Here is a 22243-nt window from a genome sequence, read left to right as displayed (position 1 = left end):
CTGTAATTTCCATATTATCAATCCACTCATGCTGCAGTTGACAGCTCCATTCCTCACACTTCTGCTTTCAACTCGTTATAATGAGCAAAGACAGAGTTCTCCTTTTACTCCTTGTATCTACCCCTCCACTCTCCACATTCAATGGGCCATCCTCTATAATTTCTGACACCTTTGCAGAGAGACTGGACATCTTCCCTTCCTCTCCCAACATTTCCCTTGCAACTGTCTACTTCTCTTGTCCATCTCCTCTGATTTCAAATACCTTTTGCACAGCATCTTCCTACACAACAACAGCTAGATACATCAACTACCATTTTGTCCCACCATCCAGCGACTCAATCCCTCAAGAGTTATAGTAACTTAGCATGGAAACAGGCCTTTCAGCCCAACTGGTTCAGTTCAGTTCCAGTTTATTGTCATTTAGAAACCACAAATGCAATGCAGTTAAAAAATGAGACAACATTCCTCCAGAATGATATCACAAAAGCACATGACAAAACAGACTACACCAGAAAATCCACATAACGTTTGGCAATCCCCAATCCAGAGTCTGGAGAGGCTGCTGCATATTAATATAGCGCTACCATCTTAGCGCGTTCCCGCAAAGGAGCTCCAAACCCACCAGATAAAACAAGACCAAAAACTAAAGCTACAAGACCTGCACAAAACCACATAGTTACAACAGTGCAAACAATAGCATAATTGATTAAAAAAAAGACCATGGGCACAGTAAAAATAGTTCAAAGATGTTAAAAGACTATAAGTTCGAAAGAAACCACCACACAGTTTCCACAAGTCCTCAGGGTCCTGACAGACTCGTGAACCCACGCAGGCGGCAGAAGGGAATACCCCCGCTATGGACTTCCACAGCGCTGCCAGACTCAGCCTCGCAGATGCAGCACACAATGAAAGCTCTGTTGAACTGAGCCTCGCAATCACAGCACACAGTGAAAGCACCCTGACCGCAGAGTCCGTGGAACCTCCGACCATCCCCTCCGGCACAGCTTCTCCAAGCACCATCCTCTGCCGAGCGTATTAAGATGCCCCCGCCAGCGCGACCCCAAGGACTAGGGTTTATGCTGAACAAGATTCCCATCCAAATTCATGCCATTTGCCTGCATTTGGCCCACTCCTTCAAACTGAGGCAATGATTCACTTGCACTTGCAGTATAGAGTACTGGATTCAGTGCTCATGATGTGGTCTCTTCTGCATTGGTTCTTCGCTTAATACCTGACTTCTGTTCGATCTGCATTGGCAACCGAGGTTCCAGTTGCCTGGAACCTCAAGAAATGGCATAACTTTGAAGTAGGCACATTCCACACTCCAGAACTGGAGAATCAAAACCAAGTTTAATATCGCAAAATTTGTTCTCTTTGCACTAGCAGTACAATGCAATACATAATAATAGGAAAAAAACTTGAATTACAGCATTGAACAGATTGAACAATTTCAGGTAGCCAGCCTTCCCTATCTATTAGAACTCAACAGTTCTGATGAGACATCAACATGCAGTGAATTTAAATTTTCCCCACTATCAGATGTTGCTTAATTTGCCACTTATTTCCAATATCCTCCTGTATGTGACGTTTTCAGTAATTACACTCTGTATCCCACAGTTCCAACATTATTTCCCCATCTCCAACATTTCTGTCCTGAATCATCTTCTGCTATTTACTCTTCTTCCTCCAGGCAGATGAGTTACAATGAACTCCCTCCTAGAGCAGCACTATTTGGTCTCCACAGACATTGTCTTTGCTCTCACCGATCCACCAATTTCTTTTCAACTTTTCCTAATTTTGATAAAAGGACATCAAACCAATATGATAAATCTGCTTCTCTCTCCACTGATGCGCCGAGGTTTAGCATTTTCAGTTTTAGAGTTCCAAGCATCAGCAATTTTTTTGATTTTTTTTTACTGATTCATGATATCCAATATAAAATGCTGATGGTCAAAGTTATAAATGTAACACTCTGGTAAAGGTTTCACTGCTGATGTAATAGTCTTTCTGTAAAAGCAGTGTTTGGCTTATGGTTAGAGATAACTGTTGCTTTGGAATGTGACCCATCCAATCTGGGGAGTGGGTTTTTTTTTTGTGTGCCTGAGGCTGGTGTGGGCTGGGGTCTTTGTTCTATGTGAGATGAAGACAGAAGAGGCTGGAGAGAATCAGTCATTGCATTTGACCCGGGGGGGGGGGGGGGGGGGTGGGGGGCGTGATTTGATGGAGCAAGACGCAGAGGTCTACTGAGGATTGGAGAATATGAGTTTTGGAAGAGCTGAGCTCCAACTTGTTCACATTTGACTGTTTAATTATAACGGGCCTTTTTTGTTTTGTTTCTTTCTTTTCTTTACTAACCCTTTAGTTACCATTCACAAATATAATTTCTTTAATCGTATGCAGTGTGCAGTCTGTCGTTCCTTGGCATCGAGTTGTAACTGGGTAGCAAATTAAACAGCATCCACACAAACCAGGGTTTGTGGCAAAGGGAGAGCCGTCCCAATCTCACAGATTTGGCGCGACCAGTGTGTGTACTCCCTTGACTTACGCAAGGAAACTGTGGGGGGGGGGGGGGGTGCTTCCACAATGCAGTTATGTTCCAAATAATTCCAGCTAAATAAAGAACAAAATAATCGAATCATCAGATGAGATCTCAAACATTTCTAACCAAAACCAATATGACTTCACTTTTCCTCTTTCATACTTTTTGTTTTGTAACTTAATTTTTATGTTTTGCACTATATTGCTTGGGTGGCAGGGTGGAGATATGTCTTTACCAAAGGAGGTGTAAGGAGCTCCTTCCCTCCTCTAGCCTGCAGGTCACCCTTAGGTAAGGTGTAGCACCTGCTTAGCCACCCCTCCTCAGTCAGGATCACATGAAGCCATGGGAGCAGCTGGTGGATGGTCGTGGGAGCAGGTGGTGCATATCACAAGTCCTGGTTATGTGACCACAGACACCGGGCAAATAATCTCTGAAGGGTATTGATAATGGCCAGTGTCACCCGTCTTGTAAGACACTGCCCAGAAGAAGGCAATGGTGAACCACTTCTGCAGAAAAATTTGCCAAGAACAATCATAGTCATGAAGCCATGATCATCATAATGATGATGATAGTATTGCTGACACAAATCAATAAAGTTTACAACATATGTCAATGATAACAAACCTGATTCTGATAACAGATGACAGTGGACAAAATGTGTTGCAAAACATCCAGGGCAAATGCCATTAGCATGTGGGTAGGAAATCTCGGCAATGTCTGTCAAGGACGTGCAATGGTAGGAGCTAAGAGTTGGCACAAGTCATCATTCCACTTGCAAAGAAAATTAATTCACTGTCAACCTCCCAAAGAATTTCAAGAACTGCTGCAGTAGTGCTGTAAAAACAAATTAACACTGAAGGTTTAAGCTTGTCATTTCACAGCACTCGCTTCCAATGGGTAATTTAGCTTTTGAATGGTTTCCACTTTGATGCTGTTTGTAACAACTGATAATTCATTACATGTGGTGCAAGTTAAAATGGAAAAGTTAAAAAAGAGAAATAATCCCCCAAATATTTTAGGGAATATCATTAATTGACAGAATATACAAGAAAATGTAAAAAAGGAACAGATTATTAAGTTTACTGGATGTGGAAGTCATTAATTGAGAAAATATATTCTAATGACTGGCTAACAGAGCAAGAACTCTTTCTGACCAAGAGAGGAAGATCACCAAATATGATTTGTTGAGGACTGTATTAGATATTTTTCATGTGTAGGATACAGCTACCTTAAGTTTGAATTCCCCAAGTTAAATCTAATTTGAACCCTGGGCAATTTTTTGTGACATATCCTAAAAATATATAAACACAAGAGATTCTGCAAATGCTGGAAATCCAGAGCCACGCAAACACAAAATGCCATCTAGTAAGTCCAGTCCACAATTGTTAAATTCAGTTCTTTCCAATTAGACTGTAGTGGCTTGAACTATAATCCTTGCTTCTCGAGATGATATACCTACACATTGAACGTTATCCATCACAACCTTTCTGTGCTCCGTCAGGATTCTTTCATTTTTAGCTATCTAATATCTAACCAATCTCATGGGTCTTTGGGACAAGGCACGGCTGTTAATGCAAGCCAGGGGCTATAAAGTCTTTTCAGAATTAGGATTCATAATCACAATGCAAGCTATTGATCTATTTATTTAGAGATACTATGCAGAATAGGCCCTCCCGACCCTTCGAGCCACAGAGCTCAGCAATGCTTGATTTAACCCTAGCCTAATCACGGAACAATTTACTATGACCAATTAACCTATTAACTTTGGATTGTGAGAGGAAACCAGAAGACCCAGAGAAAACCCACGCATTTCACTGGGAGAATGTGCAGACCCCTCACAGATGACGTCAGAATTGAACTCAGAACTCCAAAGCCCTGGGCTGTAATAGTGTTGTGCTAACTTCTAAACTACCTTGGCTAGATTTTAAAACTGCTATAAGACAACCCTTAATGGAGACTAAACACCAACCTGGAAAAGGGGCACTGAGGACAGCTCATGCGTGCCCATCCTGCAACTGGTAACTTAACAGAGGTGAACAAACATGAAAGATGCTTAGACAAAATGCATGGAAAGCTTGAGGTGAGAATGGTACAAGGAAAACAGGAACGGGAAAATTAAGAGTAAGTAAAAAAATATGATTTTCCAAATATGAAGGTAATTTATTGCTGAAAAATAATCTATTACATTTCTGAAGAATTCTTGGAAATTACTATATTTTGTCTTAAAATGGAGTGTGTTAACTTTAAACACAGGAGCACTCTGGAATATTCTGTAGGACTGACACATATGGTCAAAGTGCAATAACAATGCATCACAGAAGGACATGATTTAAAATAGCAACAACCTACAGGGAATTGCAGCTGTAGTCTAGACTGTTGTATTATAATACTCTATTTAATCCAGGCCTCTTAAAGTACAATGAAATTTTATCTGCCTAAAGTAACGTTCATGCTGACTCACCGTGATTTTTAAATAGGCCAGAGGAGAATGGTCAGACTGGTTGAAGCTGACAGGAAGGCGACAGGAACTCAAATAACCATGTGTTACAATAGTGCCGTGCAGAAGACCACACCAGGTTCCACTCTTGTACCGAATAAAGTGGCCGCTGGGTGTATTTATTAACTATTTTCTTTTGGTGTCGATGTTGAGACTTTTACTAAGTAACTGCAGTAATTCATCTGCCTCTTGCATATTATAAAGTCTTATCTATGTGATTAGCTCTACCATTTAAAATACATCATTTACAGCTGGCTAACACCGAGCTGAAATTGTTAAATTCTACCCCTCCATCAGCAATCTCATTGTTTCCTCACCAACCTCTGCAGCAGTCGCTAGAGACGGCTCTATAGAGCTATGAGTGGTTTGTAGACTGGTCCTGTTAAAGCGGGGAAAAAAGTACAAAAATCTCCAGGTTCTTAGCAATGGTTTAGGAAGTTTAACATCTCATTCTAAGAAATTCTGGGACGAATCCAAATCTGCCATATCCATTCAGCTCAAATTGCATAACTCAGCTTCTTACTGAGGCATTAACAAAATATCAAAATAAATATGAACTCCGATTCTAACAATCAACTGCAGGACTAATTTACTTGGTAAACCATTCTGTAAAGTTACGGTAAGAGTGAAATAAATTAATAGAAATTGACCTGATCAGTAATTAGGTTTGTGTTGTCATTATATACAAGCTCTCCATTTTCTCCATCTGGATCCATTAACACCAGAGTTTGATGTCCCATGGTTGATGCAGAGCCTAAGGAATCTTCTGCAGGAGAAATGCCATTGGTCAACTTGCTGTCCTTTTAAAAAACATAAGTATTTTTAATATATTGGTATCAAGTCTGGCATTGCCTTTTCCTCTCTGTATTGGATTATTTTAGAGCTGCATTTACAAACGTGCTGGAGGAACTCAGCAGGTCAGGCAGTATCTATGGACAGGAATAAACAGTTGACACTTTGGGCTGTGACCTTCCAACAGTTCTGTATGTTTTGCTCTGGATTCCCAGCAGCTGCAAATCTCGTGATTTTTTTAATTATTTTAGAGTTTCTGTTATTAGATCTATTATATATCTAGCGTGTTAATTTAACAATTGTGAACGTCTAGAATTTATCATTTAGACTTCCATTGTAATTCTCCAATCAAGAGTATTAACAAAGTAACTGAATGCATGGTAATTACCACAAAGTTTCATTATTACTGACCTCCACTCTATTCATAATTTTACATTTATTTCCACACAAGATTCCATTCTACATCTGCTGAGCCACTGGTAAAGGAGCTGGCTGACCTGTTTTTACTTCAGGTTTCTAATATCTGCAATATTTGATTTATTGTTCTAATTGGTTTCTCTTTATTAAAAATATATTCAGCAGAGCTACTCCAGAACTGATGATCATCAACAAGGGTTTTTTTTTATTACCAAGGGATTATTGAAAATTGAAGCACCTTTGAGAATCTTAAAAAATAGAGGTCAGAAACTGGACCAAAAGAACCAAGGCAGCACCCACATAATTGCAGCATCTACTAATGTAAAAGACAGTTGATTAAATCACTAACATTTTCAAAGCTCAGAATTTAACTAATCTTACTCATTGAAGAAACTAGCAATCACAAAGGAAACATTGAGAAAGTACATGCAAATCAAAAAAACAGTTGAGTGCATAACTAAAATTGCAAATCTGCAATTACTTGCAACTTTTTTTTGTAGATACAAATTTTCTCATAAATTTACCTGCAGCCCAAGAGGACCATTGTTAATAAAGAACAATTACTGTGAAATTATACAAGAGCAAAATCTCTTCTGATATTGAGGGTGCAAAATTAATGATCTGACATCTTAAGTTGTACAATTATTTCAAGAGCACTGTACAGCAGTGTGTATATCTTCTAAGGAGACTGAAGTGTGCTAGACTCTTTGCCCCCATTCGAACAACTTTCTAAGGGAACAACTTCGAGAGTGTCCTACCTGGCTACATCGATGTGTGGTGTGTAAGGCACAAGGCATCGGACCGCAAGATCCTACAGTAAAAAACTGCCGTGTGGATCAGTAGGGTCTCCCTCCCCCCCATTTGTTACATTGACTGGAAGCATTGCAAATCTCTGGGCCCTTTATTTGCTGAGGATCCCTACCACCCATTCTACAATCTCTTTGACCCAGTACCATCAGGAAGGAGGTACAGCAGCATCAGGACAAGGACTGTCAGACTGGGTAACAACTTCTTCCCTCAGGCTGTGAGACCAAAGAATACCCCGTCACCACGAATGTCTCGTCACTTGCTAGGACAGTAAGCTGTTCACCTGTGCTGCACATGGCATGCATTTTGAATTATATTTCACTAACTTGCTCATGGTAACATTTTGTTTTATGTGCTTTGTGTGACCTGGGTTTTGTGGGTGCACCATGGTCAGGAAGAATGTTGTTTTGTTTGGTTGTATATATGTATAGTCAGATGATGACAAACTTAAACTAAATAAAGAATATTCACTTTAAATTTTACTTGAATAATCAAAGATTATTTTGATGAAATTCTCTTTTCTTTCATGGCTTTAACTTTCAATTTTTAGTTATTGTCACAAATTCATTTTGGCCTGTTCTTTCTGCTAACAGTGGATGCAGGGTTCATCATGCTGAAGGAAAGTTGCAGTCCAGTGTTTCCTGAGCTTTCCAATGCTTGCTGAATGTGATGGCAAGTCTGTCATGCTTTTTGTTATTTGTGATGTCAACTGTATAACTGTTCATGCACTTACTAAAACAGGAGTGTAACCTTGGGCATCAGAGTAGAATGGTAGTATGTTCAACTTAATGTTTTCAGGGCTTTTTTTTTGGATTATTTAGGGAAATCATGTACACAGAACAAATTATTTTGGTTCCATTTTAAACTCAATTGTTTGGTTAAATAGTTACATGGAAAGAATACAGTAAAGACTATATTTAATAAAAAACTGAAAAATAATTTGGTAAAATACTGTATCTGTCATTGAAACTGCATCAATGCATTTCTCATTCCCTGACAAACCCTAGTTGACCTTGTTAGTCTAAACTGAATTAAATTCGAAATGTTCATTGATCTCTTTGCAAGTGACGACTGCTTGCAATATCCTGAAACATAACACAACATGATTCTGTCTTTGGCTCTCAATTTGTCATGTTACTGACTAAAAACGAAAGGCAGAATCTTACTTTTGCATGTAAACATTAAAATCCTGCTCTCTTTGTATACATTACATAGAATGCTTTGTGAAATGCTGTAAGAGATACAGAGGTAATGGTTTAAAAATATGTAACATTTCAGGTGCATTTACACTCAGTGGCCACTTTATTAGGTACAGGAATGAAACTCAAAATCAGAATCAGGTTTAATATCAGCGGCATACATTGTGAAATTTGTTGTTATTGTGGCAGCAGTACAATTCAATACAATATTAAAAATGCTAACTGCAGCTTATTTTGATCTTGCAGTGCCTACCCCGCCCACACCACTCCCATACCAGACAGTGATGCAGCCAGTTAGAATGCTCTCCACACTACATCTGTAGAAATTTGTGAGCATCTGGTGACACACTAAACCTCCTCAAACCCCTAATGAAATATAGCTGCTGAGGTCTCTTGCTGCTGTGATGCATCCACTCCCAAGGTTTGATGTGTTGTGCATTCAGAGATGCTCTTTTGCACACCACTGTTGTAACATGTGGTTATCTGAGCATGTCAGCTTCCTGTCAGCTTGAACCAGTCTGGCCATTCTACTCTGACTTCTCTTATTAAGAAGGTGCTTTTGACCACAGAACTGCCACTCACTGGATTTTTTTTTGGTTTTTCACACCATTCTCTGTAAACTCCAGAGACAGTTATGTGCGAAAATCCCAGAAGATCAGCAGTTTCGGAGACACTCACACCACCCCATCCAGCATCAACAACCATTCTACAGTCAAAGTCATTTCGATCACATTTCTTCCCCTTTCTGATCTTTGGTTTGAACAACCGAACCTCCTGACCATGTTTGTATGCATTTATGCATTGAGTTGCTGCCACATGATTGGTTGATTAGATATTTGCATTAACGAGGTGCAAGGTGTTTCTAATAAACTGGCCACTAAGTGTGTATCTAATATTCATTATTTATTTTGTGTCTCAATGACATACCTTTCGAGTTGGTCCAGTATTATCACTATTCACAGCAGCAAGGTTGGTGGTCGATGTGCTAACAGCCGTCTCTGTAATAACAGGACTAACTGAAGTGATATTCATTGCCCCACCAGAGGTAACTTGGGTGCCTCCATAAGCTTTATGGTGAGCTTCCGCACTCTGTTCATAATACTGTCGACTATTTACCTCCTTGGAAAAAGTCAATATTTTGGACAATATTGTTAATGATCTGAAATCTGCAATAGTTTCCTAATACTGTAAGTGACAGAAAATGACAATAATAAATGTTAATAACTGTTCCTCCAGTTAATGTTTAGAAAGGTCTGTCACTGTCCATTCAAATTTCAGCTAAGAACATATATCCAGTTGTTGAAAATTACACTATTTGTCATTTGCTATTTTAAAAAAACTTGTTAGTGTTTTCTACTCACTGAAATATTCACATAAAACCAACCAAAAACTACATCCAATTTGTCCTCAATGCAATTACTTCCCATCCAATGACATTTTGAATGTCAGTTGTCTTTTGTAATCCATTACCAAGTGAAGTGAAGCCAAGGCATATTTGATATGTAATCCATATAGCCAAGGAATTACAGAATGACATGATACTCAGTGAACCATTTAACACCCTGATAAACCTTTCCTTAAAAAAACAGAACAGGCTGACTACACCCAATTATCACAGTTTTTCAATCAAGCATTCTGCACTGAATAAATGAGTAGGTTCCACAGCTGATTAGAAAAATTGCTTCTGCAAATGTGATATACATTGGCCCAGATTTTGGAGATGAAATAAAGCCAACACTGTCAGCACTCTAGTTATTATAAAGTATATTGGACAACATTTTTTAAAATCATCCATTTGAAAGCAAAAGACTACAGAGAGTATGTTAGATGATGGATTGGGGTTTCATTAGCAGAGAGGCAGGATCATGGATTATGGTTCTGTATTATTCCCAGATCTCCTTGTTATACCACACTCTACCGTTCACTGTGTATGTCTGACCCTGGTTTGTCCTTCTAAGGTGCAACACCTCACACTTGTCTGCATTAACTTACATCGGCCATTTTTCCAACTGGTCCAGATCCCACTGCAAGCTTTGATAGCTTTCCTTGCTGTCCACTATGTTAGTGTCATCCACAAATCTGCTGATCCAGTTTACCACCTTATCAACCAAATCATTAATATAGATGACAAACAACAGACTCAGCACTGATCCCTGCAGAACTCCACTAGTCATAGGCCACAAGTCAGAGAGTCAACTATTTCCTACCACTTTCTGGCTTCTCCCGCTAAGCCAATGTTGAATCTAATTTACTACTTCATCCTGAATGTTAAACTTTCAGACTGAACCTTGTGGACCAGATTCCCGTGTGGGGTTTTGTCAAGAGGCCTTGCTAAAATCAATGCAGACAAGGCCTACTGCCTTTCCATCATCAACTTTCCTGGTAATCTCTTTGAAAAACTCTATAAGATTGGTTAGATACGACCTATCAGACACAAAGCCAAGTTGACTATCCCTAACCAAATGCCCTGTCTAATCCAAATACCATACATCCTGCATATAAAATAACTTCTAATAATTTATCCACTACTGACTTCAGGCTCACCAATTCGCAGCTTATTATTAGTGCCTTTCTTGAACAATGGAAAAACATTAGCTTTCCTCCAGTCCTCCGGCACCTCACTCATGGTTGAGGGTGTTTTAAATACCTCTGTCAGGGCTCCTGCAAGTTCTGCACTAGCCTCCCACAAGGTCCGAGGGGACACCTCGTCAGGCCTTATCCACCCTAACTTGACTCAAGACAGCACGCAAGAATATTTATATAAAATTGGATAACTTAAAAGATCTATAAATACCACCACGCTACTTAATTTCTTTTTGAGATCTATGTCAATGAAGAACTCGCTGCATCATGTCAAAGCAGTAACTAATGGTGAAGCAATGCAAAGTCTTTGCAACTTCCATGGGATAGACAATGCAGACTATAGTCAATGAAGTACCAGCAAACTATTGTCAGCAAGTACTGGGCTGATAAGATCACAAATTTGTTGGTACGTTATGTGAGGCAACGCCATGAAAGAAGTCTGGAACTTTTGGCATTTCTCAGCAAAAATCCAGACCAATGAAACATCCAAATTATGAGAAACAACCCTAATGTAAATTCCTCATTGTAGATAAAAAGAAAAACAAACTGAAAATACTATTTTAAAATCTGAGATTCAAAGGATAATGTAACCTGAAACGACATTATATACAAACTAACCATGTAGAAAAAACAATATATTTTTAAAATCTATTTCCAAAGAAACTGAAATTCTACATTAGTCACCAAATACAGATGTGTGTCTAATGTCACAGATCAATCATGACAAGTAAAAGCTGGTGGTTAGAAAAGAAACTGCACCACAGACTGTTTTATGGATACAAGTAGCATTTGAAGTGCTTAAGAATTCTTTCTCACAGAACTTCCATATGTTACGGAGGCTAGATCACTGGGGGCATCTGAGGGAGTAGATATATTGCTGAAAGATCGCAGAATTAAGACTTTATGGATCAAGCATCAAAAAAGAATGGAACAAATCAACAATCTTCACAATAATCAGCCTTGAAGAGCCAGGAAGCTACTCCTATTTTCATGCGTGTGAAGTAAACCCATTCTTAAATAAATGGCCATACAATGTGTCTTCTGTAAAACAAATGTAAACTCTATACAGATCACTAGTGTTCTGACACTAATTTAGTACCATATCCATTAGTAAAGTGTTATATTGATCTAGTGGTGCTAAAGCTTAATCATGATCAGTTGTCAGTATTTGACAATTACACGCACAGCAAAACTACATGATTTGCATCTTCACATTAATGTGAAGGATAAGAGTAAATACTAACTGGTTAGATAGCATTTGGAGTAATGTCACCAGTTTTGGACTCCTTATCTAAGAAGGGATGTGTTGGCATTGAAGAGGGACTAGAGGAGATTCTGGGAACTGGGAACAAAAGGGTTAACATATGAGGAGTGTTTGATAGCTCTGGACCTGTACTTGGAGTTTTGAATGCAAGGGGGCAGTCTCATTGAAACCTTTCGAATATTGAAAAACCTAGATAGAGTGGATGTGGAGAGGAATGTTTCCTAAAGTGGGGGAGTCTAGGACCAGAGGGTACAATCTCATAATGGAGGGATGTCCTTTTACAACAGAGATGAGAAGGGATTTCTTTAGCCAAAGGGTGGCGAATCTGTGGAATTCATTGCTATGGACAGCCTTGGAGACCAAGTCATTGAGTATATTTGAAATGGAGGTTGACGGGTTCTTGATTAGTAAAGGTATCAAAGGCGCCTATTGTCTATTGTTATGGGAAGTAGACAGGAGAATGGGGTTAAGGCAGATAATATACAATACCATGCAAAAGCATATATGTATCTAGGATGCCGAAGACTTGAGCACAATACTGTATTTGTCAACATGGAATGGAAAACGGGTTTGTAAATCTGGCGGGAGCAAAGGATGTTGGAAATGGTGAGGGTGAAGTACCACGGGAGGTATGTGGGATAGGTGGCTGAAAAGGAATGCAAGGGGTGTGGGATAGCTAGGTGACACCTGAGACATCAGGAAGGGTTATTTTATTCCGAACAATTGGTTAATTGATCATTACAGAATGCCTCTCTGGTGCTTCCCTCTCCCTTCCCACTTTCCTAACCATGATGTTCCTTTTCCTGCTCGCTTCCCACCCACAGGCCATAATAGTCACCGATCATCACTCACATTTCATTAAATCTGTTTTTTTTTGGGGGGAGCACTACAGTGCGATAGATAAAATTACTACAGTACTTTGCAGAAGTCTGAGGCACCCTAGCTCTATACAGTTGCAAGAAAAAGTTTGTGAACCCTTTGCAACTACCTGGTTTTCTGCATTAATTACTCATAAAATGTGAAAGGATCTTCAACTAAGTCACATTAATAGACAAACACAATCTGCCTAAACTAATAATACAGAAACAATTGTCCTATTTATTTTTAATACTGAATACACCACTTAAGCAATCACAGGCTAGGTACAAAAAAGTATGTGAACCTCTGCAGTAATGCCTTCTACAAAAGCTACTTGGAGTCAGGTATTCCAATAAATGAGATGAGATTGGAGATGTGAGTTGTACAGGTACCCTAACCTATAAAAAAGACAAACAAAGTCAGGTTACTGACAGACCCTGCTCTTCTCAAGAAAGATATGTTTATGTGCACCATGATTCGATCAAATATAGAAACTGGAATAGTACAGCACAGTACAGGCCCTTCGGCCCACAATGTTGTGCCAACTCTTAAACCCTGCCTCCCATATAACCCCCCACCTTAAATTCCTCCATATACCTGTCTAGTAATCTCTTAAATTTCACTAGTGTATCTGCCTCCACCACTGACTCAGCCAGTGCATTCCACGCACCAACCACTCTCTGAATAAAAAACCTTCCTCTAATATCCCCGTTGAACTTCCCACCCCTTACCTTAAAGCCATGTCCTCAAAGCAGGGGTGCCCTGGGGAAGAGGCGCTGGCTGTCCACTCTATCTACTCTTAATATCTTGTATATCTCTATCATGTCTTCTCTCATCCGCCTCCTCTCCAAAGAATAAAGCCCGAGCTCCCTTAATTTCTGATCATAATACATACTCTATAAACCAGGCAGCATCCTGGTAAATCTCCTCTGTACCCTTTCCAATGCTTCTACATCCTTCCTATAGTGAGGTGACCAGAACTGGACAGAGTACTCCAAGTGTGGTCCAACCAGTTTTATAGAGCTGCGTCATTACCTCGCAACTCTTAAACTCTATCCCTCGACTTATGAAAGCTAACACTCCATAAGCTTTCTTAACTACCCTATCTACCTGTGAGGCAACTTTCAGGGATCTGTGGACATGCACCCCCAGATCCCTCTGCTCCTCCACACTACCAAGTATCCTGCCCTTTACTTCGTACTCTGCCTTGGAGTTTGTCCTTCCAAAGTGTACCACCTCACACTTCTCCAGGTTGAACTCCATCTGCTACTTCTCAGCCCACTTCTGCATCCTATCAATGTCTCTCTGCAGTCTTCGACAACACTCTACTCTATCCACACCACCACCAACATTTGTGTCGTCTGCAAACTTGCCAACCCACCCTTCTACCCCCACATCCAGGTTGTTAATATAAGTCATGAAAAGTAGGGGTCCCAGAACCGATCTTTGTGGGACACCACGAGTCACAACCCTCCAATCCAAATGTACTTCCTCCACGACAACCCTCTGCTTTCTGCAGGCAAGCCAATTCTGAATCCAGCTGGCCAAACCTCCCTGCATCCCATGCCTTCTGACTTTCTGAATAAGCCGATCATGTGGAACCTTATCGAATGCCTGACGAAATCCATGTAGATCACATCCACTGCACTACCCTCATCTATATGCCTGGTCACTTCCTCAGAGAACTCTAACAGGCTTGTTAGACATGATCTGCCCTTCACAAAGCCATGCTGACTGTCCCTGATCAGACGACAATTCTCTAAATGCCCATCGATCCTATCTCTAAGAATCTTTTCCAACAGCTTTCCCACCACAGATGTAAGGCTCACTGCTCTATAATTACCTGGACTATCCCTACTACCTTTTTTGAACAAGGGCACAACATTCGCCTCCCTCCAATCCTCCGGTACCATTTCCATGAACAACGAGGACAAAAAGATCCTAGCCAGAGACTCAGCAATCTCTTCCTTCGCCTTGTGGAGCAGCCTGGGGAATATTCCATCAGGCCCCCGGGACTTAACCATCCTAATGTATTTTAACAACTCCAACACCTCCTCTTCCTTAGGATCAAACATGCTCCAGAACTTCAACCTCTCTCATATTGTCTTCACCGTCATCAAGTTCCCTCTCATTGGTGAATACTGAAGAGAAGTATTCATTGAGGACCTCGCTCACTTCCACAGCCTCCAGGAACATCTTTCTACCTTTATCTCTAATCGGTCCTACTTTCACTCCTGTCATCCTTTGCTCTTCATATAATTGAAAAATGCCTTGGGGTTTTCCTTTACCCTACTCAACAAGCCTTCTCATGTCCCCTTCTTGCTCTCCTCAGCCCCTTCTTAACTCCTTTCTTGCAACCCTATATTCCTCAATAGCCCCATCTAATCCTTGCTTCCTAAACCTCATGTATGCTGCCTTCCTCCATCTGACTAGATTTTCCACCTCACTTGTCACCCTACCATTCTTTATCTTCCTTAACAGGACAAATTTATCCCTAACATCCTGCAAGAGATCCCTAAACATCAACCACATGTCCATAGTAAATTTCCCTGCAAAAATATCATCCCACTTCACACCCGCAAGTTCTAGCTTTATAGCTTCATAATTTGCCCTTCCCCAATTAAAAATTTTCCTGTCCTCTCTGATTCTATCCTTTTCCATGGTAATGCTAAAGGCCAGGGAGCGGTGGTCACTGTCCCCCATATGCTCACCCACTAAGAGATCGGTAACCTGACCCGGTTCATTACCTAATACTAGATCTTGTACAGCATTCCTCCTAGTTGGCCTGTCAACATACTGTGACAGGAATCCATCCTGGACACACTTAACAAACACTGCCCCATCTAAACCATTGGAACTAATCAGATGCCAATCAATATTAGGGAAGTTAAAATCACCCATGATAACAATCCTGTTATTATTGCACCTTTGCAAAATTTGCCTCCCAATCTGCTCCTCGGTGTCTCTGCTGCTACCAGGGGGCCTACAGAATACTCCCAATAGAGTAACTGCTCTCTTCCTGTTCCTAACTTCCACCCATACTGACTCAAAAGAGAATCCTGCTACATTACCCACCCTTCCTGTAATAGTATCCCTGACCAGTAATGCCACCCCTCCTCCCCACCTCTCTATCCCTTTTAAAACACTGAAATCCAGGAATATTGAGAATCTATTCCTGCCCTGGTGCCAGCCAAGTCTCTGCAATGGCCACTACATCATAATTCCATGTATGTATCCAAGCTCTCAGTTCATCACCTTTGTTCCTGATGTTTCTTGTATTGAAGTAGACGCACTTTAGCCCTTCTACCTTACTACCTTTACATCCTTTATTCTGCTTCTCTTTTCTCAAAGCCTCTTTAAATGTTAGATCTGGCTTTACTCCATGCACCATACTTGCAGTTCTCGCATAACCATTATCCTCCTCCACCTCACTATCTCCTTTAACACTCTTTTAGCTTTCAGCTCAAAAAAACTTTCATAGGACCTTAAGAAGAACTGTAGAGCATGAAGCTGGAAAAGTCTACAAGAGTATTTCTAAACATCTGTGTGTTCATCAGTCCACAGTAAGAGAAATTGTACAAATGGAGGAAATTCAGTACTGTTGCTACTCTCCCTAGGAGTGGGTGTCCTGCAAAGATCACACTAAGAGCATAACATGCAATGCTGAAGGAGGTGAAAAAGAATCCAAGCATAAGACCCACAGAAATCTCTAGAATTTGATACAGTTTTTGTTCATGTGTCCACTATAAGAAAAACAATGACTACGAATGGTGTTCATGAAAGTACACCATGGAGGAAACCATGACTCTCAAAAAAAAATTGCTACCTGTCACAAGTTTGCAAAAGGCCACCTGGATGTTACACAATGCTCTGGGATAATATATTGTGGATAGATGAGACAAATGTTGAATTTTTAGGCAGAAATGCACACCACCATATTTGGAAAAAAGGGCACTGAACACCAATACCAAAATCTCATCCCAACTGTGAAGCATGGTGGAAGGAGCATCATGGTTTGGAGCAATTTTGCTGCCTCAGGGCTGGGACAGCTGCAGTCATTGAGGGAACAATTAATTCAAAATTTATCAAGACATTTTACAGAATGTCAGGGCAGTGGCCTGTAACCTGAAGCTTAAGTTGGATGATGCAACAAGAAAATGATCTGAAACACAAGAGTAAATCAGCAACAGAATTGTTTAAAAAGAAGAAAATTCATGTTTTGGAATAGCCAAATCAGAATCCAGACCTTTACCCAATTGAGGTGCTGTGGCATGCCCTGAAAAGGGCTGTTCATGCAAGGTATCCCAGAAATATTGATGAGCTAAGTTTTATGCGGAGAAATGGTCTAAAATTCCTCCTTGGTGTTGTGCAATTCTGATCAGCAGCTATAGAAAACGCTTGGTGGAGGTTATTGCTCCTAAAGGAGATTCTATCAGTTATTAAATACAAGGGTTCACATACTTTTTCCAGCCTGGACTGTGATTAATTAAACAATGTGTTCAATAAAGACATGAAATGAACAATTAATTGTTTATGTGTCATTAGTTTAGACAGATTTTGTCTATTATTGTGACTTAGATAATGATCAGACCACATTTTAGTAGTAATTAATGCAGACCAGGTAATTGCAAAGAATTCACAAACTTTTCCTTGTGACTGTAGATGTACCTTAGACTTTCGCACAGCACTGTATCAGCCATGATGAAATGGTGGAGTAGACTTGATGGGCCAAATGGCCTAATTCTGCCTCTATGTCTTATGGTCTAAAACACAGTCTGAGGAGCTAGATCCTTGTAATAAGAGATTTACAAGTGGTATTTTCAATCTTTTTCTTCTTCCCACTCACCAGTGTCAGATCTGTTATTTTTCTGATCCTCAGGGCTCTTCCAGGAGTCAAGAATGGCTAGGAGTTTTAGTTCTTAACAACTGTTTATTTTAAACTTTAAATAAACATACAAATACTAAGCAAAATAAGTGAAGAGCTGAGAAGCAGAGATTCAATGAAAAGCAAAGGTGGAGAGGGAGAAAAGATAAAGAAAACGCCACTGAAAAATCTATCACCTTTATATCCGAGTCAACAGAAAATTCCTTAGATAAGAATAAACCAATCAATGGTAACATGTGGGTAATGTGGTAATACTTTGCCAATGAAAAATGTAAAGGTATATGTAAATGCTACACTGCCTTCTGACAGTAAGAGGGCCAAACTACCACATACAGTGAAAAATACATGAGTTTGCTAAAAAATAAGTTTGCTAAACAATTATAACATGTGGGTAATGTGGTAATACTTTGCCAATAAAAATTGAAAAGGTTAATGTAAATGCTATACTGCTTTCTGACAGTAAATGGATCAAACCGCCACATGCTGTGAAAAATGTGAGTTTGCTAACAAAGTACAAATTAAACTACTACTTTAGTCTTACATTACTTCATCTAATATCTTATAAAAATATTAAAAAAACAGTGGATTCCAACACCAGTTAATATGATGTGACACCTGGATACCTTGCAGGAACAATAACATATCTAAATAGGTGATTCCTTTAGCATTAAATATGTTTATTGATTCCATAAATATCTTCATTACAGACAGCTAGCTAAAGTGAAGAAGCAGCCTAAAACATTGAGATTCTGTTGAAAATACTTTAAAACTCCATAGCCTGCAATGTCTTGAAAAATAATTTCACAGAAAAAAATACCTGTATGTCCCACAATTTTAACCACTGTCTCTATACAATTTTAGCTTTATAATATCATTGTCTAAAAAGTCGTTCACCCCAAAATGTCACCAATGTACAGAAGGTTTAATTTTCATGACTGCTTACACAAGGGAAGTAGATATATCATTACAGAATATGAAAAAGTTATTTTATCAAAAATATATGGTAAAATGCTATCCACATTCCAGCACTGTCATTATCTACAGTCGCCTTCATTTCCTAAAGGAAACCAACAGCTAACTTGTTATAATGGTTTACTGAAATACCTCAAAGATTTTCTCTTTTTGTGTAGTATTTACCTCAAGGTTAAACTGGATTACTTACAGATAATCAGCTTTTGGTTCTTGAGGAGAAGTACTGGCTAAGATAGCAAGCTACCTATTGTATTTTGCTCAAGCAAAGCATCTCGTGGGAATCTCATAAGACCCACAAAAGCACAGCAATGCTTTCTACCTATCAGCTTATATTAAGTCTCTGAAATTCAGTCTTAAGCAATAACTTGCTGACACTAGCCTGTGCCCCACCATAACCTCGGACAAAATAAGACAAGGATTGCAACAGAAGCCACAGCTAAGAGCAAACTAATAACTTGAAAGGTAGGGATATTTGTACTGGTGCCAAAATCACCTTTGTCATATCCATGGTCAAGGACATGAAAGTCTATGGGAAATATCCTCAAGCACTTGAACAGAAATATTATTATAAGATCCTGGTGATTTTGTACCTAGAAAGAAATCTAATGTACATGCACAGCAACCAATTAAACCTCTAGCGGGAAAACAACATCTTAACACCGTCAAAAACAAAATTGCAATGTTTTGGCCATTCCATGAGAAGCTGCAGCTTCTCAAAAACAATACTTCAAGGAGCAGATGAATGGGTGAATGGAAAAAGATGAGAGGAAGACAAAAGAAGACCTGGTTAGAAAACATTAATAGACTGGAGCCACATTATCCAAGCTACTCCTGAGGTCCCAGGAATATGCAGATGCAAGTGAGTAATAGCACTGTAGTCAGGTAGGGGATTCAAATGACTGAATAAGTAATAGAAATATTTATAGTAAAAGCAGTCATTTCAGATCTGAAGATATGAGTGGCACCCTTTGATCAAGGCTAGCACCTACTTGATTTTTAATAAGTTGAGGTTTCTGTGTAGGTTAAAAAATATATTCTTACCATGCTATCACATACTCTGAGTAATTCAAAATCTGACACAACTTAAACAGACTTACCTGTGTAATTTGAATTTGGAAAGTGGTATGAGGATTGCGGAAATGAGTTTTATAATGCTTGACTGCTTCATCACGCCTATTGAAACCATTTCGGCACCGGTAGCAATGCCAGTGTGCACCTTTGAATTTTTTCTCTCCTTTAATAGTTCCAATGATGTCACAGTGGTTACAGCAACGAAGAATCTTTAAGCCTGGAAAATATGAATAGTGACAATCTTCACATTCATTAGAAAACCTCTCATAAATAAGAGTGGAATTACAAGCAAATTAATAAAAGTTATGATTTTTGTGGAAAAAAAATCCAAGAACTGGTATTTGGATCTTATCTCGTCTCCTGAAATTGGGACGATTCCAGGCTGCAGGGAACAGGAAGAAAATCTTAGCCTTCTGTCTGTGATCATTTCATTATGTTCAGTAACCTTCATTACCTTTAAGCCGGTGAAGGGATAGGAAGCCAAACTGGAATATTGCCCGCAGTTTAACACAAAGCAGCAGTCTTACTCAAAGGCCATGTTAATGGCTAATTTGAGAAATGAGAACCTTAGTAAGATGCGATTGTATGCTCTTCACGAATGCTGGGGTTTAAAATTCATTGCTGAGATTGATAAGCAGCTTTACTTAAGAGGAAAATAATACAACTACTCAGCTGGTCAGAGAAACAGGATTAATATTTTAGATTAAGAATCTCTCACCAGAAAGGTATGACTTTTACATTTAAACTTGTTTTCGTTCTACGGATGCTCCTTGACCTGCTGAATATTTCTTATATTTTCTGTTTTTATCTCTGATTTTCAACACCTATAATTTTTACATTGTAGATTGAAATTAGAATCAGGTTTAATTATCACCAGTATATGTCGTGAAATTTGTAAACTTAGCGGTAGCAATACATGATAATATAGAAAACAAATCAATTACAGTAACTATATATATATGTATATTGAGTAAATTAAAAATAGTGCAAGAACAGAAATAATTTTTTAAAAGTGAGGTAGTTTATGGGGTTAAATCCAGATGAAGGATTTAAATATACATTCCAATTAAGCAAGGCTGAGTGATTTCACAAAATGCAAGAAATGCATTTCATTCCCAGTACCCTAGCTCTTAATCTCAGTTAATTTAAAAAAATCTTAGGAAAGCAAAACATCTAATATAAAATTAACTCAAAAGTTCCAAGTAAATTTATTATCAAAGTATATATATGTTATCATATACAACCCTGAGACTCATAAATCCATGTAATAATAATCATAACAGAATCAATGAAAGACTTCACCAATTTGGGAGTTCAACCAGAGGACAAAGACAACAAAATGTGCCAAAACAAAAATAAAGAAATAACAATAAATAAATAAGCAATAAATGTCGAGAACATGAGATGAAGAGCTGTTGAAAGTGAGCCCATTGGTTATGGGAACATTTCAATGATAGGGCAAGTGAAGTTATCCCTTTTGGTTCAAGAGCCTGATGGTTGAGGGACAGCAACTGCTCCTGAACCTGGTGGTCTGTGTCCTGAGGCTCCTGTACCTTCTTTCTGATAGCACCGGCAAGAAGAGAGCATGTCTTGTGTGGTGGGGATCTCTGATGATGGATGCTGCTTTCCTATGGCAGCGTTTCATTAGATGTACTTAATGATTGTGAGGGCTTTACCCATGGTGGATTGGGCTGTATTCACTACTTGTAGAATTTCCTGTTCGATGTCATTGATGTTTCCATACCAGGCTGCAATGCAGCCAGTCAATATACTCTCCACTACTCACCTATAGAAGTCCGTCAAAGTTTTAGATGTCATGCCATTTCTCCACAAACTCCTAGGAAGCAGAAGTGCTGCTGTGCTTTCTTCGTAATTGCAATTACATGCTGGGCCCAGGACAGGTCCTCCGAAATAATAACATCGAGGAATTTAAAGTTGCTAACCCTCTCCACCTCAAATCCTCTATTGAGGACTAGCTCAGGAAGCTCTAGTCTCCCTCTCCTGGTCAATGATCAGCTCCTTGGTCTTGCTGACAAGAAGTTGTTGCCATTGCACCACTCAGCCAGACTCTCAATCTTCCCCGATATGCTGGTTCATCACCACCTTTGACTTGACCTAAGACTGTGGGGTCATTAGCAAACTTACATATGGCATTGAAGCTGAGTTTAGCCAACCCAAAACTGTAATCCAAGCCAATTAAAATTAGGCAATTTCTCTGATGAGAGAATGGTGTTTGGCATGAAATCGAAAATAAAATCGAAAAAATTATAAAACTGCTAATCAACAAAAAAAAAGCCAGAATTCAGCAAAAATAAAGCTAAGCACATATTTGAAATCAGATGTTTTTAAGATTAACAAG

At 39.3% G+C, this 22243-nt stretch overlaps 1 protein-coding gene across 2 annotated transcripts in view; it reads right to left on the bottom strand.

Moving 5' to 3' along the window:
• Positions 1-22243, bottom strand: part of zgc:193801 (uncharacterized protein LOC564476 homolog) — a 71530-nt gene that overhangs the window by 11131 nt on the left and 38156 nt on the right. For both annotated transcript variants that reach the window (XM_059988066.1, XM_059988065.1), the window contains 3 exons: positions 19911-20101; positions 9179-9370; positions 5687-5836 (listed from right to left, as the gene is read on the bottom strand). In XM_059988066.1, the coding sequence (XP_059844049.1) occupies positions 5687-5836; positions 9179-9370; positions 19911-20101 (533 nt within the window). The remainder of the gene's footprint in view (positions 1-5686; positions 5837-9178; positions 9371-19910; positions 20102-22243) is intronic.

Source organism: Hypanus sabinus, chromosome 13 (assembly GCF_030144855.1).
Source record: "Hypanus sabinus isolate sHypSab1 chromosome 13, sHypSab1.hap1, whole genome shotgun sequence".
NCBI classification, from domain to species: Eukaryota; Metazoa; Chordata; class Chondrichthyes; order Myliobatiformes; family Dasyatidae; genus Hypanus; species Hypanus sabinus.
The sequence above is the reverse complement of the archived record's forward strand: the minus strand, read 5'-3'. Positions and strand labels throughout refer to the sequence as shown.